Source organism: Apiospora aurea, assembly GCF_038362705.1.
Source record: "Apiospora aurea strain CBS 24483 chromosome Unknown utg000009l_segment0_segment0, whole genome shotgun sequence".
Taxonomy (NCBI): domain Eukaryota; kingdom Fungi; phylum Ascomycota; class Sordariomycetes; order Amphisphaeriales; family Apiosporaceae; genus Apiospora; species Apiospora aurea.
The window spans coordinates 936291-954473 of record NW_027117396.1 but is presented as its reverse complement, the minus strand read 5'-3'; the positions used below and the strand labels follow the sequence as shown (position 1 = coordinate 954473).

The 18183-nt window shown below is 54.0% G+C and overlaps 4 protein-coding genes across 4 annotated transcripts; all 4 read right to left on the bottom strand.

The window, feature by feature from the left end:
* Positions 1-29: 29 nt before the first annotated feature.
* PG986_013417 (uncharacterized protein) lies at positions 30-1627 on the bottom strand (the record flags this gene model as incomplete). Its single annotated transcript, XM_066849639.1, has 3 exons — positions 30-388; positions 444-1433; positions 1507-1627. 3 exons carry the CDS (start codon positions 1625-1627, stop codon positions 30-32), a joined length of 1470 nt encoding a protein of 489 aa, XP_066693782.1.
* A 9995-nt stretch (positions 1628-11622) lies between these two features.
* PG986_013416 (uncharacterized protein) lies at positions 11623-12872 on the bottom strand (the record flags this gene model as incomplete). Its single annotated transcript, XM_066849638.1, has 3 exons — positions 11623-11958; positions 12078-12633; positions 12706-12872. The coding sequence occupies 3 exons, from the start codon at positions 12870-12872 to the stop codon at positions 11623-11625; spliced, it is 1059 nt and encodes a 352-aa protein (XP_066693781.1).
* Positions 12873-14114: 1242 nt separating this feature from the next.
* Positions 14115-15817, bottom strand: PG986_013415 (uncharacterized protein; the record flags this gene model as incomplete). Its single annotated transcript, XM_066849637.1, has 4 exons — positions 14115-14201; positions 14279-14352; positions 14434-15720; positions 15793-15817. 4 exons carry the CDS (start codon positions 15815-15817, stop codon positions 14115-14117), a joined length of 1473 nt encoding a protein of 490 aa, XP_066693780.1.
* Positions 15818-16194: 377 nt separating this feature from the next.
* On the bottom strand, positions 16195-17308 carry PG986_013414 (uncharacterized protein; the record flags this gene model as incomplete). Its single annotated transcript, XM_066849636.1, has 3 exons — positions 16195-16572; positions 16639-16975; positions 17301-17308. The coding sequence occupies 3 exons, from the start codon at positions 17306-17308 to the stop codon at positions 16195-16197; spliced, it is 723 nt and encodes a 240-aa protein (XP_066693779.1).
* Positions 17309-18183: the final 875 nt, after the last annotated feature.

Below are 18183 nucleotides of genomic sequence, written 5' to 3'. Positions count from 1 at the left end.
GGGGTAGACAGGACGCGACCCCTGGTCGTTTAGAAGTGAGCAGGCTCGGGTCGGAACCCGTTTGGTCGCTGTCCCTCGTACTGGACTCCAGTCATAGAGTCCGGTCCGTTGGGCATGGTCGTGGCGAGCGTGCGCAAGGGTGGTAATTCAGGCCGCGAAGCCGCATACTGTGCCTGCTGTGCGTAAGGGTCGGCAGGGGGCGGTTGTGACGATACAGCGTGACTTGCTGAAGCTGGCCCGCCCTGTCCATTCGCTGCCCGTAGCTGTCCATTTTCGTGTTGCAAACGTTCTACTTCCCTGCGTAATAACTCGGATTCTTGGGCGGAGTTCTGGTAATGGGCCGTCAATTGTTTCAAGTGGTCTTGTTGTCGCTGGTGCTCCGCGATTGCTGGACGCAGGTTAGCCCCCTGCAACGATACGGGATCCCGGAAACAAACACGTACCTTTGGTTAAGATTTCCCATTTGGAAGCTTTGGACCCACGCTCTTGGGGCATCAGGTCCCTGAGCTGTTCAAACAGCTCTTTCATCTCGGTGCGACGCTTACGCTCCGCGAGTTTGTGGCTGACACGCAACTCTGGTGTACGGCTGTACGGCTGAGCACCAGAATGCGGACTGGATTCCTCGCTCTGGAGGTCTGATAGCTGCTTGTGCTGGAGAGAGTGATGATGCACCGCGGGGAAATCGGTCGAGGCGGTCGACAATCGCTGCTGGAAGTCGTTGCCGAGTCCATCATCTAAGCGTCGCTGTCCAGGAGGTAGGCGTGATTCGGTAGTGAATTGGCTGCTAGCGATGGACTCTGCGATACTGCTGCGCCGGGAGTCGTGAAGGTTGGTTAATGAGGGCATCCGTTGGATCTCTTCCTCGGGGAAGGCCCAAGCCTGACCTTTGGTAGGCTCAGCCGCTCTTGCAATGTTGCTTGTCGCAGGCCCAGTAATGGCCGGTGCCGTCCGGATTTTGGGGTGAGCCTCGGGAGGATTGCGGTCGGCGCTCGGTTGGTAGCCGTTGGATATTCGGTGCATGGACAGGTTCTCTATGCCTGCGCGAGGGTTGCGCTGCTGTGCCAAGCTCCCTTGTATCGAGGTAGTTGACTGGTTGTGGCTAGCATAAGGCGAGTTGCCGAGCTTCATATCCCCAAATCCTTGGTTGATCCTACTGTCGACACTTTCTCGGCGCGAGTCGGGGGCCCCGTTCAAAAGAAGCGATGCGCCATTCGGATTCACTTCGAGCGAGTGAGGCCGGGCGAAGCTTGCGCTGCCTGGCGTCGTCGGCGAGACCATCGACGTAATGCTCATGCTGCCAACAGGCGAGTGCAATGGTTGGGGGAGCATGTTCGTGGTGGTCGGAGAGGGGGTCTTGTCGGTCGAGTGATAGCCCGTGGATGTTGATGAAGGACTTAGAACATTGATTCCAACACCCGAGGCAGTGGACGTGTCTAAATCTAGTGTAAGAAATACGGTTGCATACCATGCATGCGCCCCTCCATCACCCCAATGATTTGTACATACGCTTGCTCGAGGCATCCGTGCATGAGAAATATGCAGAGTCGCGGTTCTCCTCTGGATTCAGAACGCCTGCCAGCCCCGCGGGCAGCTTCTGAGACGCGGGCCTTTGCTGCTCGTTGGCCATGTCGTCGACAAGAAAGCTAATGATTCCGACACACACTCTCTCGGGATGGAAGTGCAGAGTAGATAGAAACCCGAACAGCCGGGTGCAGGATGCGGCAGAAATACTTCAGCGCCACGCAAAGTATGAATTGGTGGTAGTACGTGCTTACAGTCGGCGGCGCTTTCGCATGACCCGATCGAGACAGAGGGCGAAGAATTAGAGTGCGATGCTGCTTGACATTGGATGCGGTCTCCTCCCTGGTTGCATGCAGGCGCAACTATGTATGTAGATAGCAGTCTCGGCCGATGGATGGAGAAGGAACAGGAAGAATAAAAAGAAAAAGGGTATAGGTGGTGGCAGCAGCCGTCTTCTGTGACGACGGTCGCTCTTCAAGTCTGGCAGCTTATTATGGAACGGACTGGGTAGGACGAGACGGCGGGAGGGTACACAAACAGCAAGTTACACTCGGAAACCCAGTCGTCAAATGGGGACGGGGGGCAGCAACGTTAAAAGAGGTTGAGGATATGCCAATTCTGTGCGCCCCGGTTTACCTGGTACTTTGGGCAAGACTTTGAGGGAGCGGAAGGGTAGGGCGGGGGGATCCCAGATCAGATCAGAAAATGAGCGAGGGAGGGAGTGAGAAAGTGACGGGGTCTTTAGCAAGGAATCCGTCGTCCAAACCGAGGCGAGGATGACCTGGGAAAGGCAAGCTAGGCCTATGTTTGAGCACCCCCAGAAAAAGAGCGCGCGAATTGGGTGTGCTGAACGGATAGTCAGTCGTTGACAGGGTAGGCTGTACTTATGCAGGTATTGTTCCCGTGGAGGATGTATGGATACACATCCCAAAAGTGCCCTTTCCTCTGACTTCTATCTGGTCCTCAATACAGCAGCTTACTTGCCGGGGCAGAGGAGGGAGGGAGAGAGCGCGCGTGCAAGGCAGACTGGAGCATAGAAGAGCAGATCAATATTATGGCCAGTGTCAACCTCACAGGTACGGTTGTAGACGAGCAGCAGCGACAGCCAGCGGCCAACAGCAGCAGCAGCAGCAGCACTATTCCCTTCACTGAAGCAAGCCGTCGCATGGCTTCAGGGTCAATTTAAACAAATGGACCGAAAGCTACCTGGCTAGTGGATATGGTGTTCTGCCGGGCCAAGGATTGTCCTCTAGCGCAGTCTGATGCACCCAATCAACCTGGCGGTACGCGCAGGAAGTACGGGTACTTCAGGCATGCAGTGTTGCGGGTGAACATGGACGAGGTGCCCATCCCATGGTGCTTGTTCGTTTTTCCCTCGTGGCGGCGCGCAAAGTACATGGCTCTGTCGACTCACTTAGCCCGAGATTCCCACGAGCAGCCCCTGTCGGTTGACTTTGCGCACGCGTGTGCGGAGACCCGCCCTGCAAGTTGCAACCACCACTACACTACCTAATGTACCTACTCGAGAGTACTTGGACAAGCCACTCACTCTCCTCTCCAGCTGCATGTGCATACATAATTTACAGCCCCCCTTGCACAACTCCCTCTGTGCCGTACTGTATGTACTCTACTCTACATACATAGTTTGTTTCTTAGCCGCCCCTCCCCAGTAGCTAAGGTCGCTGGTGGGTGATGGTGGTGTGTACCACAAATAGTAGTGGGAAGGGCAGTGATCGGTTTTTTTTCCGTTATTGTTGTTGTTGCCGTATAAGTCGGGAGGGATGGTAGAAAATCTGGGAATACGATACAATGTGTGTGTGCTGGCGACTGCTGTCTGTAGGTATCCAGTTGCTATGCCAGTAGGCACACTTTAAACACAAATTACTTGACGTATCTAAGTCACAGTTCAAGGAGTGGGAAGCGTTCAAGCCTCGACCCGGGCAGCATCTGAAACCCCTTCGACAGAAAAAAAAAAAAAGAAACGAGAGAGCAAGAGGAAACATTGCTTTTTGGATGGCTGGCTGGCTGGCTGGCTGGTCATCCAGCCATATATCAATGGATAACTACAAGCTAGATACAACCCAGTCCCAGTCAGCTCGTGAATCTGTCTGTTCCAGCGGCCAGGTAGGTTATTAATTGCCTGGTGAGATTCAAGCCTGTCCACATGATCTAACGGATCTGGCGAGTGGCGCTTGTGTTCATAGCAAAATGTACATGTAGGTAGCCAAGTGTGCCGTTGTACGTGGTAGTGCACACGTGGGTGACGGCCATCGGAGTCTACTGCGCTGACGTGACATGACAGGCACATCGAATGAAGCAAGGACTCATGCCAGTGAACCAAAGGGTACTAATCAATACATGCCTACATTATGTACTTACTTACTTGCTGTATGCTGTAGAATATTACTGGATGTCCGTGGCTATAAGCTGCAGTGTAAATCTCTGGCAGGGCATCACATCACATCACGCACCAGTACCAGCTGGTTCGTGACTCTCTATCTACATGTAAAGATTAAAATGGGATAAAAAACCGAAGGGGAGCCCCAGGACTTGACGATTCGGGCATGGGCCATGTCATACAAAGCAAATAACCTTCCCTTCCCGATCTCTAGGCTTTTGCTGAGCCCCAAGGTCTCAGTCCTTGCATTTGATGGGGAGGTAGGAAGGCGTTCGTGAGGCAACAAGGAGGCAGGAGTCGCTACCCCCGAGCACAGCCCCCGGTGCGGCTGTCTAAGTACATGCAGGTGTGTAGTCTGGGGTTTATGGCTGGAAAGTCCCGCCACTCCTCAACTGCGATACAGCGAGTAGAAAATCCCGGTCCAACCTGTTTACCAGACGGAAGCACGTTCGTTCGTACATGTAGGAGGTAGGCAAGTAATATTTGTGTAATGACATGTTGTAGCAGTGCCTCGCACACATTCAAGCAAAGCAGGCAGGCAACAATAGTAAGTAATAAGCCGAGGATTTTGTACCTTGCTGCTAGGTACTCGACCCGACTCACCACTAAGGAATAGGGACTGCAGAGGGTGTGGGTCCTGTAGCCGACTCGTGTTCCCCGGCTCGGCGGGGGTTTTCTCTCTTTTGGTCTTGGGGGCAGACGACTCCAGATCTTAAGCGTGCATGAACAAAACCGCAAGCTCTAACGGGGCGGGCGAGTCTGTCTACTTGTTTTTCTGTTGGCCGATTATACATTAAAAAAAGAAGGTTTTGCTTATTCTCATTCTCTCTGACCTCAAACCCGCCAGCCCGCGTGCATTGACAGCCAGTCTTGGGCCTACTCCAGAACTACGGAGCGACCGCTCGGTAGGAAGGTTCGTCCAGAGCTTGCATCCTTCCGAGACCAAAAAAACCATGTGGTTGAAGCCGCGTATGTCATCATAGTAAGTGCAGCAGTAGTCGACTCTGGTCATGGGTGGCATGTCTTGTATGCTGACAGTATAGCAACGACGGGATCATTCCTGTGGGAACGCATTTGCATGTTGCTTAAAATGGCAGGCGGCTGACCCCCTCCCCGATTGCCATCGCCGAGTTGGTGGGAGACAGACAGTGTGTTGAAGTGGCTGGCCGACAAAAGAGATACTGTATGTGCAATTCCATGTACATAATGTAGGAACTGCCAACGCCAACCAGCCCAACTCGCAAAACGATTTGGCCCGGGGCCCAAGTGGGATCTTCCCGCGCCACGTGAGAATCGAGTGCTGCCATGTGCGACTTGGCTGTATTGTGTGTATCTGGGCCTGGAAGGTGTCTAGCGCTACGCTCGTTTGGCTACCGGGACTGCACGAGGCATCTTACCGTACATGGGCTTGCTGTCGCTCGGTGGAGCTGGTACGTAGTTTTATGGGCAGACGGTCTGGCTGCTCCAATGCAACCCGTCAACCAGACTTGCAAACTCGGCCGCTGGAGGGTACCATGGTACGGTTCTCAGAAAAATTAGTTCCAGTTCGGCATCCTTTTCCTTTAGGGCAAGCGAGAGTAACCGGGATAGGGATCTCGCCCGACCCCTAGTGGGAAACACCCGCGGCGATCTCTGCCTGGCCGGCCGCGGATTGTTTGCAGCAACAAAGCCTGTCTGCCTGCCTGCCTGTCTGGCCAGTTCAGTACATCGTGACGATGCTACGTTGTACGAGCGATCAGGCCTACACTTTTTTTCTTTCCTCGCCATGTTACCTTTCGTGGTGATTACTCGGACTGGAAGCAATCACTCCCTCGTCATTCCCTCACCCGAGACAGCGCATCAAATCACAAGCCCGTGCCCCAGCCTTCAGGTAACGGCTCGAGTCAGTGCGGTGGATCAAGCGATCCTGCCCAGTTGTTTATGAGCCCTGTCTGCTCCATCTTAAGGTACATTTAGTATTCTGGGCAGCAGTGGGGGAGCGACGGATGGGGTTTGCTGAGACCAGACTGTTCCACTCATCTTGACAACCGGCGGGTGTGTACATGATCCGCGGGCCTCTGCGCGCCCGACAATGCTACCTCCTCGGCGAAGGCAACCTTGCACTCGACAGCTTCATTACCGAAGCGTGGGCGGCTTCGACAGGCTCGGCAGGCTCGACAGGACAGGACATGAAAAGAGACGGCACACGACCGGCCATCCTGTGTCGGTGACCATGAGCACATGCTGTTACTTGTGGTGGGTGCTATCTCGTCCAATGGCCCGCGTGTACCTGCTTGGCGCCCACGCGGTTACTGACAGGCTCCACTGTGCCGTTGCTGATGTGATGCTGCGTCGCGTTTAACAGAGATTTGCTGTTGTCCTTGTCGCTGCAACGTCGGTCGATTGAGCCGGAAAGGTATACAGTGTCACAGCGTTACTGATTACTATGTACAAGTCCGGGGTTGGCCAAAGTACTAGGTCCGTTCATACTTTGCATATCTCCTTTACACTCCTTTACACACATCTTTGGCCGGGGCATATTTGGGGGTTTCTTCTCTCCCTGTTATATGTAAGGTGTATGTAAGGTGTGCATGTACTCTGCTTTAATCAACCAACCAACAACCTTCTTGGCGGTGCCCAGGCCGACTATAGTCGTCATTGACGGAATTACACCAGACTCCATGCATATATTCCCGGCAGTATTGATTTCCAGCGAATCTGGTATCAAGTTGGTGTCGTACAAGCATGGGCAACTGGTTAGTGTTGAAGATATAGAGTACGCCATCGGGGTATCGACAAGCACGTTTGCTCGGGCTCCAGGCCATGAAGCGATCGCCGGCGAGGATGCATGGCTATGTATGGTATGCATCCCGCCAAAGTTGTCTGCTGAGGCCATCAAATTACCAGAGGCGAAATCTGCATATAATACAGGCAACCTCAGCCGGAGTAGAACCGCAGACAGGCAGATCTGTTCTCGCTCAGCCTTCCCACCCTGATTTGCCGAAGCAGGCAAGTTCCGGGAGCAGGGTCAGAAAAGATGCTCAACTTGGAAATGATCTCAGCTTACCTGTCAGCGTCGTCAAAGTTTAGGGACCCAACAAAGAGAAGACCACGACAACGACAACAACGTCTGATGTTGCTCCGTCTTCTTCCCCCCCCACGCCTGTACGCCTGTACGTCTCTCCTACTTCTTTCCCAGCCAACAAGCACGGGTCCTGGGTGCGTGTATGTGCGAGGGAATTACTGCAAGTGTCGGGCATGCCCCATGCCATCTCCTTCCGTGTGAATGAATGAATGAATGCATGCATGCATGCATGCAGTGAGATTAGCTAGTCTGATCTGGTTGATTATTGAATGGGATGGGATGGGATTGGATGGGATTGCAGGTTGGTCGGACCAGAGGGTAGCTCCCGTCCCCGTGCCCGTCCCCTCCATTCCAGTTCACACTGCACTCCGTGTATAACAACATCGTCATGTTGGCCAGTGTTCGTTGCATATTACTGTGACCATGACTATTATCCCATTATATTACATACTGCAGACGCCTGGACGCGTTGCCTTGCGTCGCCTTGCCTTACATAGGTATACATATGTTATATAAAGTACCTATTGTGACAGGCATCGCACGGTCGAATCTAATCGAATCGAACATGCAACCTTGGAATGTCGGGCCCGAGTATGTGCTTGGGATATCATTATTTCCACCAGAACATGTGCTTCACACGTTCCGGGAGAACATCCTGGTCGGGCTCTCTCCAGTCTCCCTGTCTCTCGGGGGAACTCAGAAGCAGTCTGTGTGGTTCGTTCAGTGATTCAAGGTGTACACGTAGATATGTACGTAGGTAGAGGAAGACAATCTAGACAAACAATCAAGCGATCTGACATGGGAGCCCAGCCTTTCTTTTCGTTCTTTTGACATTCGCCTAGTTCTTGTTCCTTTTTTTTTTTTTTTTTTTTTTTTGCTTCTTTTTACATGTCAATGCTAATGCTCTCCTGCCAGTTCAGTGGTTCTAATTTCGTCCACAACGCTAGGTAGACTTTCTTGCTGTTATACATATGCCTAAGCTAGTAAGTGCATACGCATCTTAGTACCCCAAGTACTGTGACCGCATGGGGATCAACATAGCGAGCGCTAAACCGCCGCTTCTCGGCCAAATGCAAATCTTGGTATGGAGCTTGAGATCTCGCAGGCTTAGGGCGTTGGGGAGAAGGCTGCGCCAATACTTCCCAGAAAGAAAGAGAAGAAGAAAAAAAAACCGATGCATCGAGTAAGGTTAGTGTCGGAACGGAAGATTCTATAGGATTCACGCCTAATCTAGGAGTTGACAACGTCACGCTCCTTCGTTTGAGAAGCAATATGCAGCATGGTATGTCTAGTCAGTCAGTCGACCACCGACCGGTCGGCACAATGGGAAGGGTGTAATATGGAATATGGATATTGCGATACTCTTGGCGCAGGTTTGCTGGTGGCACAAGGGCCACTGCCGCACTGCCGTCTTGAATTGCATACATCCTTGATGTTGTATTCACGGGGAGGCGTTGTACATTGCTCCGTCAACAAGCCAACAAACGGTGAGCTTCCCCGCATCTTCTGGTGGTATGCCTGGGGTTTATCATTCGTGGAATGGTCATCTGCATATGCAAATACTATATACTCGACGGCCGCCTCCTCTATACAGCTCCGAGAAAGAGAGAGAGCGAGAGAAAAGAAAGAGAGAAGAAAAAAAAAGACCTGGGGATCTAAGACTTTGGGTCTCGGAACGTAGAGTGATAGCTGTCAGTCACTCCTGCGATCTGTCTTCCTGCGTCTTCGAGATTAGTGATCTGACTGGTGGTGACACAGGCAGGAAAGAAGCAAGCAGATGCAGCACGGCGCCACGGGGTCCACAGACGAGTCCCTTCCCGTGATGCTGCATAGGTCCCATCGATGGGCGCCCGGTGAGATGTGATAGTTGACACGTCTGATCTACCAGAGGTGAAGTACAGTTGGGATGAAAGGCAGAAGCACCAGCACCAGCACCAGCACCAGCACCACGGGAGGGTCGACAGCAACGCCCAGTCGTTTGGGTCGTCATCTGATCTGATATCGGTTCTTGGATGAACGGCCCAAACCTTATCTGGCGTCGCCCAATTCATCGAGTCGCGAGCGTAGAAGCAGAAGCACGGAAGCGCAACCGCGCACAACTAAGCCACGCATTCCTCATTGGCTTTCGCCCAGCGCTGTGGCTTCAGACCATTGTCGCCGGATAGCCGGGATCCCCTTGCTACGCGCCATGACCGATGGAGTAGCGGTAACAGTTTGAGATGTCACAAAAAGAAGAAGAAATCAAAATGGGTGGGAACTGCCGGGCTGACAGGTCCACTCGCTGCCCCGATCGCGCCGCTCAGGGCTGACTGGTAACCACCGATCTCGTGGGCTCTCGTTACGTTTGGCGGCGGCTGCTAGATCCGGAGGGCATGGTAGTAGCGGTAGTAGTATACGACCCCCCGCCGTAGCGGTCCCTGGGGTGAGGTCCCACAGCTCGTTGCCCCTGAAGCCTTGAATTTCAGCAGCCGCAACTGTTGTCAAGTATGTACCTATACTACAGCTGCTATGTACGATGGCGCAACCATGGACAACTATGCTTGCGCCAGAAACGAACAAGAGGCCCAGGAGGCCAAGAAACATCCACGGCGCCTAGCCAGGCAGGGGGCTCCCGGTTCGCGACTTGACATATTTGTGATCGATCGGACCTGCGGAGAGCAAGCACGGCTTATCTCCTTACTGATAGACCCGATTTGTCAGGTTTCATGCCTGGCAGGTTGGACGCCCGGGTGAACGTCGTACCTTGCTCGAGAAAAGGAAGAAACATGATCGCTTCCGCACGTGTGAGTTACGCACTTTTGAAAAAAATGCTAGCTTGACAGGTGTCGCCCACGGTGTTTCACCATTTCCCCTCTCGATAGCCAATCGCGCGGAAGGCGAATAAAGGGACCCTCACAGAACCGGTCATTCTCGTTGCTGTCCTCTCTTTTTCGCCGAGCAAGTAAGTAGTACCTGCGTTCTGACGCCTATGTAGTGCCTCGTGTTGTGTGCAAGCCCCAAGCAAGGGATGAAGGGGAGGGGGAAAGTCTCCAATCTCGGATCTTTCCCTGGTTTGTGGTAGTCATCGTGTCCCCTGCGTGCTACCGATCGTAGGATCCTGCTTGCTGCATGCTGCGGGTCGTCCTTGAAATGAAGCAAGGGGAGACAGATGGAGGAAAGGGGGTATCACCAAAGGAAGTTTTCACCTGCAATCGCCGAGCTCGTCCTACGTACATCCATCCAGCCATCTATCTAGGCCTGAGGCTTCCCGCAAAGGACGAGGGCAGCGATAAAGGCAACAACACTCGAGGCAGCCAGCCGAGTCCAAGTACATACCCCAGGAAGTCCCTCGTATGGGGGCCAGCTGCCTAGATCTAACCCTCTCCCAGACATCGATGAGATCAGGCCACACGGGAATGCTCCCGACCATGTCGTGGAATCCCATCTTTCGTCGCTCTCGTGCCGCACACCTTTTCCCCTGCCTGCCCAGTTCCAGGCCTAAGACATGGTCTTGGACGTCGTGCAGCCCGTCGTGGAAAGTGGCACGGCGACTACTTGCATTCGTCTGACGCTCATTTTCCCACGTTTCTGGGTTGCAAGCAAAGAACGAAGAAGTAGTAGTGAAAGAAGAAAAGAAAAGAAAAAGAATTGGCTCCAATGTGAGCGGCTTTGTATGCGTGTCTGAGGCGAAATGTCTCGGCTCTGGTGTCACACATCAGTAAGGATGGCTGCCTGAGCCCGCCGCAGGATGCCGCCGATGGGTGAAGAAGGTAAGTGATATCTCGCTCCCTTTTCGCACCATGGGGATCGTGATTCGCTTACTTCGGTTTATTGGGTGCGCCCCTGATCGAGTGTCTGGCCCCTGATGCCTCGATACCTTCGGTCAAGGCAGAAGGTATGAACACGACCAAGTAGGGGAGAGGCCGGGCTGCTGAATCGGTATATGCGTGTGTCGTGTATAAGATGGGAGTCGGTTGGTCCCGCGGTGGCCGTTGGACCCCACACCCTCCGCGTCCCTCTCCTCTGCCGGGGGTGTGATTCCGCCGCAGCTTTGCAAGTTTGCTGGGTCTTTGGGGGCCGTAAGCTTACATGGGCATTGCATCGGCGCCTTCGTCGGTGGGATGGGTTTCCGGGCCACTTGCCTGATGGCCATACGCCGAAAGAGTCCATTCTCTTTGAAATTGACTCTAGTTGGCTGGTACAACGAGTGACCGAAGATACCAAGACGAGCAAGGAATTCGCGTTGGCGTCGAGGACTCGTGACGTGCGCCCAAGGACATCGCATCTTCAGTTTCGGTCTGGGTTTGGGTTTGTAGACACTATACGACGTGAAATTACTGTACAAAGGCCGGAACATGCATGACTTGCCACCCCTTAGAGAAGCACGGAAGTCAGAGACCGGAACTCGTTGCAGGCCCCCGCGCTCCCTATTTGGCCTTATCGACTCGACTTTTCGCCTGATCGGACGGAGCCAGTCCCCCCCCCAACAATCTGCGACATCGTATTCGCCCATTGAGACGACCCATTAGGTAGATGATATATATACACAAGTGAAGCTAGCGAACACATGTGATTCATTCGCATTTCCGCAAGTCAGTCAATGCACCCGCCCCACCGTCGTCCTTTTGCCAAAATAAAGCTTCCTCCATTTCTATCGTTTTCAGTCCTCTGAGCAAGGGATTCGGCCCCCTAGCGCCTTGGCGACCGCCGCCCCGACGGGCATGGTCGCGGAGGCGTTGTGGGCCGACAGGGCGGTCGCGAGCCACGGGATGGACTGGCCCTCGTTCTCGTCGGCCTTGCCCGAGAGCTGGAACGTCAGGTCGCCGTCGGGCGACTCGCAGACGGGCTTCTTGCCCAGCGCGGTCAGGACCGGGCCCTGGGCGATGTCGGCCCAGATGAAGAAGTCGTTGGACCCCGGGTGCATGGCCAGGTTCTGGATGTACGCGGTCCCGACGTTGGCGCCGCCGTCGAGGTAGTTGTTCCATGTGGTGTTGCCCTTTTTTTTTGTTGCAAGATACGACGTTAGTTTATCATGTGTGTGTATAAATTACTGTTATCGATATAGATATATCTCGCACATGATCAGCGGATAGGGGGTTATGTGTAAATACTCACGAGCTCGAAAGTGAAGACGGTGGGGTTAGGGATGTGGACTGTGCCGTTGAAGTTGTTGGCAGTGGCCAGCGTGACGTTGATGTTCGACACGCTCAGCCCCGCGAATCCGTTGAAGGCCTTGAGCTCCACTTCCTTGCGGAAGGTGACGGGGTAGTCGCGCGCGATGCCGGCCACGCGGATCTGGGTGTCGCCCTCGACGCGGACGCGGACGGACTCCTTGGCGAGCAGGGCTTCGTTGAAGGCGACGAGCGAATCCACGTCTTCGACCGCCACCTTCTGGCTGACGTTGACCACGACCGACGCCGCCGACGCGACCTCGGGGAACTGGAACTTGGCGAAGGCCATGGGTGCGGCGCCGCCGTTGTTGTCGGGCAGCAGCGACATGGTGCCCTCGAACGCCCGGATGGTGGCATGGACACCGTTGTCGGCAAGGATGGTCGAGTTGATGGCCATGTGGAACGAGTCCTTTTCAGCCCGCGAGATGACGATGGAGTCGATGTCCAGGCTGGCATTGTCGAGCCTGGACTGGGCCATATTTGGGACGGCGACGAGGATTCTGAGTAACTGGTGATTTAGTGCAAGCTCTCTCCCCCCTTGGCTGTCTGCCCTCCTGTGTCTTCCCACTTACACGCATGGAACCACAATCACCACGGTGACTATCAGCAGTAAGACATATATCCACCAGGACTTCTTGCAGTGCCCTTTGGCCCCCTTTGACTTTGGCCCAACGATACCAGCTCCGGATACCGAGCCATTGGGAGTGTCGTGGTGAGATACCTCGACCTTCTCCGCCATGGTTGTGACTTATTCTCCCAGGAGTTGTACAAGATGCGCGGCCTCTGGTCTCGCTCAGTCGCAGGCCAGTCGATTTTATGCAGTACACAACAATATCGAACCGATGGCACGTACGTGCTGTGGACGGACCGGCGAGGAGACGAGGACAGTGAGAGGGGGGTGACAGGGTCGATGACGAAAGAGACGGGGACCACGACGACAGACATCAGATGGATGCGAGATGCTGCCTATTATTCTCCAACTTGGAGAGCGGCCTCGACCGGGAAACGGATGGCAGATCGGAAGCATGGCCCTTGCGCGTCCCTCAAGGCGCCTTCTCATCTTCTGAGTTGTAGTCACATCTTAGGAGCCATTCGCTTGGGGGGGGGCGAGCCTGTGTAGCGAGCCTAGCATATGCCCTATGTACGGTATGCCAACGAGAACGAAGATCGCTCTCTTGCCCCCCTGCTCTTGATGGGGGAGGATCCCGTCGCTGTGAACTTCCCGGAGAACTACGGTGGCTGTCCAATCGCAAGGAAGCCAGGGGAGATGGAATCAGAGATCCTCGCTGTCCAAGGGGGCTCGACGGACCAATATGTTGGCGCCGTCGGCTGGCGGTAGAGCACACGCGAATTTGAGTTTGATTGATGCTACGTCTTATTACCATCAGGGACCTGCATTAGATGCAAAACGGGCAGGTGGGCAGCACATATCAAATGAAAAGGCAAGAAAGTCAAAACTAAAGTATGTATAACACTATCCATCATAGCCGTATAAAACCATATTCCTTTCAAGATTCCGGGCAAGGCTACCAAAACGGACTGGACCAGAAGCAAATGCTCCTTTTCTTTCCCCGCGTAATCTTGACAAGCTTCCAGGCTGTGGAGGTGGAACCGGCCAGAACAGCGTCAATCGAGGACATGCATACCGGTATATCCGTCCTTCTCGAAACAGCACAAGGGCCATCCCTACTTGAGGATCTGCTACTCAAATGCAATCTAACTTTCCAGTTCAAATACAGGCAATGCCATTCGTTCCCCTGATACGGCGACGGCAAGCTATACCAAGCTCCTTCTAGACAAGCTTCTCGGCGGCTTACGGCTGATTCGAAAACCGAGGCCTCAAAGGCTTGTGGACATGCAAACCGAACTTTCCATCCCCCTTTTCTGTCACACGTCCTCTCAAAGGGAATCGGATAGATGTCCGTGGGTGAATCGACCCAGTCTAACAATCCAGTATCTTATCCAATGCGGCTGTCTATGTCTACAGCTTGGATTTCGTCCAAAGCCCCATCTTATCCAACCCTGCGGCGCCATCGTAAATATCTCTCTCCACCATTCTGGTATTAATCTGCGGTAGTTTATCGGGTTAGCAAGCGTTCATCTCCAATATAACTTGTGATTTGGAGCAGGCAGAGGAGCACTCACATGTTGGGGACCGAGCGCTGATATGTCCTTGGCTCCTAAGAGCCTCATGCAAGTCTCCGTTTCGGCCTTGAGAACTGTCATCGTTGCCTATGTGTCAGTAGACAGAACAAGGGTACAGAGACGGGGTCAGAACGATACCGCCCTTCTTGACTTACTCTCGAATACGCGCTCCACGCCAGCCTGACCGCCGGCGCCCAGCCCGAAGAGGGCAGCTCTCCCGATTCCCACGGCCTTGGCTCCGAGGCATAGCGCCTTCACAATGTCGGTCCCGCGCTTGATGCCCCCATCCACCCATACTTCAATCTTGCTGAGCACCTCTGGACAGTACTTGCGGATTTCGAGAAGCGTGTGGATGGCGGGTGGTGCCGTATCCAGAGCGCGGCCCCCGTGGTTCGAAAGAATGATGGCTTTCACCTGGGGAGCGTATTGGGCGGCCAAGTAGGCGTCTTCATGCGTCTGGATGCCCTTCAGCACAATCGGCAGGCCCGTATGCTTCGCCAGCCAGGGCAGCGTGATTTTCCACGTAAGGTCCGCGGCGGTGCCCCAGAATAGCTGCTGGCCAACCCCGCCACCGCCCGGTCGGCTCGGTTCGCCTCCCGTCTTGGCCGCGGCCGCTACCGGGGCGGTGTTGACGAAACTGGACTTCTCGTCCAGCTCGCGCTTCCCGGGAACCGGAGCGTCCAACGTCAAGCAGATGAGCTTGAACTTGTCCGACATCTTGTTGATCCGAGCCAGCATGGCCTCGCTCTTGGCCCGGACATTCTGGACATACAGCTGCCAGCCGAACATCTGACCTGGTTTGGCGTCGGAGACGATCTGTTCTGGGGTCATGGAGGCATTGTTCGAGATGATCTGCAGCGCGCCGAACTTGCTGGCGGCCCGCGCAATTCCCTGCTCGCCGTCAGGATGGCCCAGCCTTGCCATCGCAGCAGGGGCTACGAACAACGGCAGGCCCACCTTGGTGCCGAGTAAGGTAGTGGATGAGTCGCACGACGTACAGTCGACGAAAACCCTTGGCCTCAATAGAATGTTGCGGTAGACATGGTTGTTGTTGGATTTGGACCACGTGTCGTCGCTGGATGAGTAGTAGTAGGCCCAGGCCCTTTTCGACATTTTCTTCGTGGCCAGCTCTTCGATCTCATTTAGGTTCAGCAGACTCTCTAGCGGAGGCTCTGCCTCGTCCTTCTTCTTCTCCTTGGCTGCCGGCTTCGTCGGGTTGACCAAGGTCTGAGGATCAATCTTGCCCAACTTGGCCTCTGGCTTCAGATTCTCCTCCAACGTCCCAGGCGGGTGGATAGGGTCGTATTCCTCCGTCGCATCTCTACCAGCCAGTTGCAAGATGACCTTGGAGCCTCCCGGATGCGAGGCCAGGAAGTCTGTCACATCGTACACATGACCATACAAGACAACCCAGCAGCTGTCGGGTGAGGTGTGCTTTGCCACTAGTATTCGGTTAGACAGGCCATCGTGTAAGTCTTTTCCTCCAGCACCCGCCAGGAACCCTCGAGACTTACCTTCTTCTGCACTGAAAGTCTTCATCTTGGCTGGCGATTCTTGATGAGAATCAGAGGAGATGTCATTGGTGTACACGGTGCAGGCGGCGCCCTTTTGGAATGCTGAGTGGGCCCCGTGGGGCCCTCGGCTAGCATTAACCCGCAACAGCAGAAAACCGGGGTATCGTACTTACCCCATACCTTTGTTCGTTGCGGGCACTTCACCGAGCAGTTGATGCGAAGATAAGAAATGCATGGATGCCATATCACAGCAGTTGAATTACTAGGAAGTCCAATTAATACGTAGCGCATGTCCCCTTCTGATTTTGCCTGCCTATGTGCGCGTCGATGACACCCGATGCTTTACCCCGGCGGGGGGTCAACAAGTGCAAACCATTCCCTGGGATCTGTCATGCCGTCCATTCAAGAGGGCTTATGGGTGCTAGACAAGGGCAAGATGGGAGGTGGGATGGGGGTTGTGGATTTCCCAAGCCACTCGGTGCAGGACCGTCTTCTCTGCTTCTTCCCCGAATTTGTTGACGAGATAGCATCCTCCTTCTGGCCAGTGTCGTCCTGTCCTTCAGCATCTTCGGGCGACTCGGACCGCGGGGCATAGCTGGTGAAAGAGCGTGGTGCAACAGGTCCCGGAGCTACAACATATGCCCGCTCCTGGCCGAGTTCTGCTTCGGGGATTGTCGGCGCCGTGACGGGGACAGCCGTTGGTGCACCCACAGAAGCTCTGCGCTTAAGACGTAACCATTTGTCTTGGACGGTTTCTCCCGCAGAAGATGATGGCTTCGTCTTGACATCTTCGGCTGCCGTGGTCCCATGGGTTCGCTCGAGGTCCTAGAGATAGGACTGGGCTACTGAGCGCAGCGCCTGTAGGGACTTGGCATCTATTCCGAGTGACTTGCTTGGAATCGCATGCTGTCCAGCATTCTCTTTCATTAGACGCTCGTCCAACAACTTCATGTGCTTTCGGCACCGCTTCTCCCACCGCTTCTGCTTTCTCGAACCTCTACTGCCAGAAGGGAGAGTTCTTTCCAGGTTATGTCCTCTGCTGATCAGATCCTGTGTCGTTCGTTTCAGGTCTTCATAGTAAACACTTGAGTTGTCTGGGGATGCTTCGGCTTGCTCTTCGTCGTCGCCGCCGCCGCCGCTAGACGTTCCGTGCTTGGGTTTCTTCTTGGAACGCTCCTCTGCACTGGTTTTGGTCGATCGCTTGTTGGTCCCAGCTCCGTTCTAGGAAGCTGCGTGTCCCTCAGCAACCTTGGTATGGCCTCGCTTTCGTTTCCCCATCATGCCAAGGATGGCCCCCTCCAGTAATGAGGCAGGAAGGGGTTCTTTCCAGCTGAGCAAGTGATTCTGCCGAGAAACACAGGCAGTCGCTTGAAAAGAAAAGCGACTGAAAGAACGGCCCATAAACTGGCTCAATTTCAATAGTCCGAAACCGAGGAAGAATTGATCCCCCCCACCAACAATCAAGGAATATCAAGTAAATCATAGGTAACTGTATATTCCCTACCTACACTACCATATTGCTTTCACTCAGTATCAACTTACTGTTTGCCTTGGCAGTGTGTAATACTAGGTGCCATACATTTCATTTGGGCCAAAGTGCTTACTATATAGTTTATTTGAGATCGTCTCTTCTATTTCGTGTCATCAATGAAAATGCATTTGACATCTGAGTAATCTGGTACTGAGGAGTTGGAGATAGAATATCTTGTTCATCGGGCCGGAGATATTGACCGACAGCTGTGTAAAGGAATAGTGGGATCGGACATTACATTAGACATGTCGGGCACTAATCGCAGGATGCTACCTTAGCAAATCTCAGAAACAACATGTGGATGCTCCATCGTGAATGCAGCGTGCAGGACACACCGCCGCTGCCGCCATCACCAAGCTATTGCTAAAGATCGACGGAGCGGAGTGAGCAGCTTGAGCGGGCTTGGCGGGAAGGCTCGGCAGCAGCCGGCACGCGGTCCGAATTAGAGGCTTCACTGCCAGAGACAGATAGGCAGAAGGTGGAAAGAGCCGAAGTATGACGGAATAGTCCCGTTGTCGGGGTTTTCTGTTTTCTTCTGTTTCTTCGTTCTCTCCCACTCGCAGCAGTCAATCCTTGGCCCTTAGCAATCAATTCAAGGCATGTGAAATTCCTGGTTGGCGGACTCGGCCCACTAACGGTGTAATACTTTGATTATTTGTTTATTGGAGTTGTTTCCAGACGCGGGCATCATCCAAACCTCCTGAAAACTGTATTCGATTGGTTTCCATCGCCATCCTTTTTCACGCCCACAGAACGGCCAATGACGCGAACTCTGCGCTGCTCAACAGCTGGACCCTGCAGCTCGAAAGCTCCGAGTAATTCCTGCCCGCCCAGCAACAACAACCTGGAGGGGGTTGGTT